This window comes from Phodopus roborovskii, unplaced genomic scaffold (genome assembly GCF_943737965.1).
Source record: "Phodopus roborovskii unplaced genomic scaffold, PHOROB, whole genome shotgun sequence".
NCBI classification, from domain to species: Eukaryota; Metazoa; Chordata; class Mammalia; order Rodentia; family Cricetidae; genus Phodopus; species Phodopus roborovskii.
This window is the reverse complement of record NW_026126418.1, coordinates 19,623,276-19,626,379: the sequence shown is the minus strand read 5'-3', so window position 1 is coordinate 19,626,379 and position 3,104 is coordinate 19,623,276. Positions and strand designations below refer to the sequence as shown.

The following is a 3,104-nucleotide window of genomic DNA, read 5'->3' as shown; positions in this document are numbered from 1 at the left end:
CTACTTCCACTCAGTGTTTATGTTTGCTTTTGTTTCCAACAGGCATTAGTTGAGGGCTCCATGGATAAGTTAGTTGTTGAACTCACTCTCGGGGAAGGGCATTTATGATAGCCTTTCCACAGAAACTCAAATTGTTAGTTGGCAGCAGTCTTGTAGTTCTCTAGACCTTTCTTTGTGTTCATTTTTATCTTCAAACCAATATTGGCTCCCTCTTTTATGTTCTCTCTTTCTCTGTCTCTCTCTTTCCTGTCTTGTATTCCTAACCAGGCTAAATCTTCCTGGTTACACATGTTTTCCTTTCCTCCCCTCTTTTTCTCCTACTTCTCTCTCCATTCGCTGCCCCCCCCCACCTCCCCTGAGCTCTGGGGGACTTGTCCATTACCAGTTCTGTGAGGGACTTTATATGAATCTCTTAGAATACACCTTGTATCCTAGTTTCTCTGGTGGTGTGAATTATAGGCTGGTGATCCTTTGACCTGTCAGACCTACATGACCCCTGCTGGATGACATTCCCCTAAGTATGGAATTGGGGTGGGGGGATGGGAGGGTGGTTAGAGTGCATGTGAGAGGGCAGGGAGGGTAAAAGGGAGGAAAGGAGGGAGGGAGGAAGGGAGCGAGGGAGAGGGAACTGAGATCGACATGTAAAATAATAAATTAAATTAAAAAAAATGCTTTACTCCAAAATTTAAGTTCAAGGACAAATTACTGGGGAAAAGGATTTGTATTTTTGTTTCCACAGAAAATGAAAAGATGTGGATTCCTTCCAGACTAATGTGGTTTGATCAAGCCAGACCACCTGAAACAGAGCACCAGGTGATCCTACATTCAAAACAGCTGAACAAAGCAGCCTGACAGACTACAGCCAGGATTTCTGAATCTTCTTCGAATACCCCATGACAGTGCCCCTTACCAGCAGGAAGTAGTTTGGAAAGAACAATGCCAAAATTCCCAAATATTGTCTATAAATGTTTGTTTTCATTTAAATGGACTTGGTTATATAAAATTAAAAAAAAAAAAAAAGAAAGAAAAGTCACGAGTACAGAATACATGGGTGGGAGTCAACATTGCAGGAGAGGTTGAGGGTTGACTCTGGATGCAAATGAAATTCTGGAGGGATACGATCAGGTGATCTGAACCATCTGGAGCAAACAAAATAAAGCCACATTTGAAATAAAAAAAGTATATTACTAAGTATATAGTTTGCATTTATTCATTTTAATTAAGAAATTTTCATTTTATCAAGACTAGGCTAAAACAAGAAATACTACCTTATTTCCATATTTATATACTATAGTTTCCAGTGTGATACTGAATAGTTTTGAAGATTTTCTTTTGTTAGTACTGTGTGTTCTATTCTTTTGAGCTTGAAAACAAGCTGGAGTTTTCATAGAACGAATTCTTTATTTCTTTATGAAGAGACTTAAGTTTGCTGTTTGTTTCTAGCACTTGATGATTGCATGTGTCTTGTTATCTGACAAGTATGAAAACTTTGTGACTGAATATTGAGATATTAAGTGGAGGTTTTCAAACCATGAGTAAAAGTTCTCTTAAAGGCCTCTTTTACTTCTTTGTTTCTTAGACTGTAGATCAATGGATTTAGCATAGGAATGACTAGTGTATAAAACACAGAGGCCATTTTATCAATATCAAAAGCATGGCTGGATTTGGGCTGCAGGTAAATAAACAGCAGTGTTCCGTAGAATACCACCACTACTGTTAGATGAGAGCTGCATGTGGAGAAGGCTTTGGACCTCCCCTCCTTTGAGTTCATCCTGAGAATTGCCACAAAAATGAACATGTAAGATATGAGAACAATCAAGAGGGAGGAGAGTAAATTACAGCCTGAGAAAATTAAAATGATCAGTTCTAATTCACGTGTGTCAGAACAGAGCAAAGTTATCAGAGGGACACAGTCACAATAAAAGTAACTGATTATATTAGAGCCACAAAAGGAAAGTGTAAATAACTTAAATGTGAGAAATAATGACACAAATATGCTGTAGAGATAGGGTGCCAGTACCAGTGCCCAGCGTACTTTCCCTGACATGATGATCACATAGAGAAGAGGTTTGCAGATGGCTACATAGCGATCATACGCCATGGCTGAAAGAATAAATAGTTCAGTTATTATGAAAATCTCAAAGAACGTCAGCTGGACAGCACATCCAGTGTAAGAAATGGTATTTTGCTGTATAACAAAATTTACCATCATTTTTGGACCAATCACTGAGGAGTAACCTAGATCTGTGATTGATAAATGTCTCAGAAAAAAGTACATAGGAGTATGAAGTTTAGAGTCCAAATGTGTCAGAATAACCATGCCCAGATTGCCCATCAGTGTGACCAAGTATATAATTAAAAATATTCCAAAGAGTGGTGCCTTGAGGTTGGGGCTGTCTGTGAGTCCTAAGAGAATAAACTCAGCAACCTGGGTCTTTGCAGTGTGGTTGAGTTTCTCCATTAGGTTTGATATTGGTAACCTGTACAGGGAGTAAGTTTAACATAAGTTATTTTTGAAATGATGTATGTCAAAAAAATTATGGCATGGTATAGAAGACATGGTTTCTTCACTTGAAATCACCAGTTCTGCTCCATCTCAGAAGTATAGGAGAGAATACTTATATTCCTCAAAACTATGATGTAGTGAGCTTTCAAATGGTCTTGATATTGTTTCCTTGTTTTGTTCTCTGTTTTGAGGCTTGGTCATGCTATAGAGCTCAGGGCAACCTGGAATTTATATTCATACTGTCTCTGCATCAACAGGCTAGCTCTGGCTGGCTTCAATTAACTATGTAGCTGAGATGACCTAGAGTTTCTTCTCTTGCTTCTGAGAACCAGGATTACAGCCACATGCCATCACATTTAGCAATAATAGTCATTTTGAAAAAAGAACTAATACCTACTTCTTTTGTTGCCAAGTTTTTTGTATTATGTAAAAAAATTATTTTTTTTGTTTAAAATTTTCAAGTTTTAAAGAATACAGATTTTACACATACAAAGGCATACATAAGCATACATGTGCACACATGATGTATATTTGTATATATACATATTTATGTATGCATGTATGTATTTAGAAATCTTCCTTTTCTTCTTATCAAGTT

At 37.4% G+C, this 3,104-nt stretch overlaps 1 protein-coding gene across 1 annotated transcript; it reads right to left on the bottom strand.

Moving 5' to 3' along the window:
- Positions 1-1,510: 1,510 nt before the first annotated feature.
- On the bottom strand, positions 1,511-2,461 carry LOC127222066 (olfactory receptor 8K1). Its single transcript, XM_051183976.1, has one exon. It carries the CDS (start codon positions 2,459-2,461, stop codon positions 1,511-1,513), a length of 951 nt encoding a protein of 316 aa, XP_051039933.1.
- Positions 2,462-3,104: the final 643 nt, after the last annotated feature.

Coding starts and splice junctions, on each gene's coding strand:
- LOC127222066 (XM_051183976.1), bottom strand. CDS start 2,461: ATGGAGAAACTCAACCACACTGCAAAGACCCAGGTTGCTGAGTTTATT.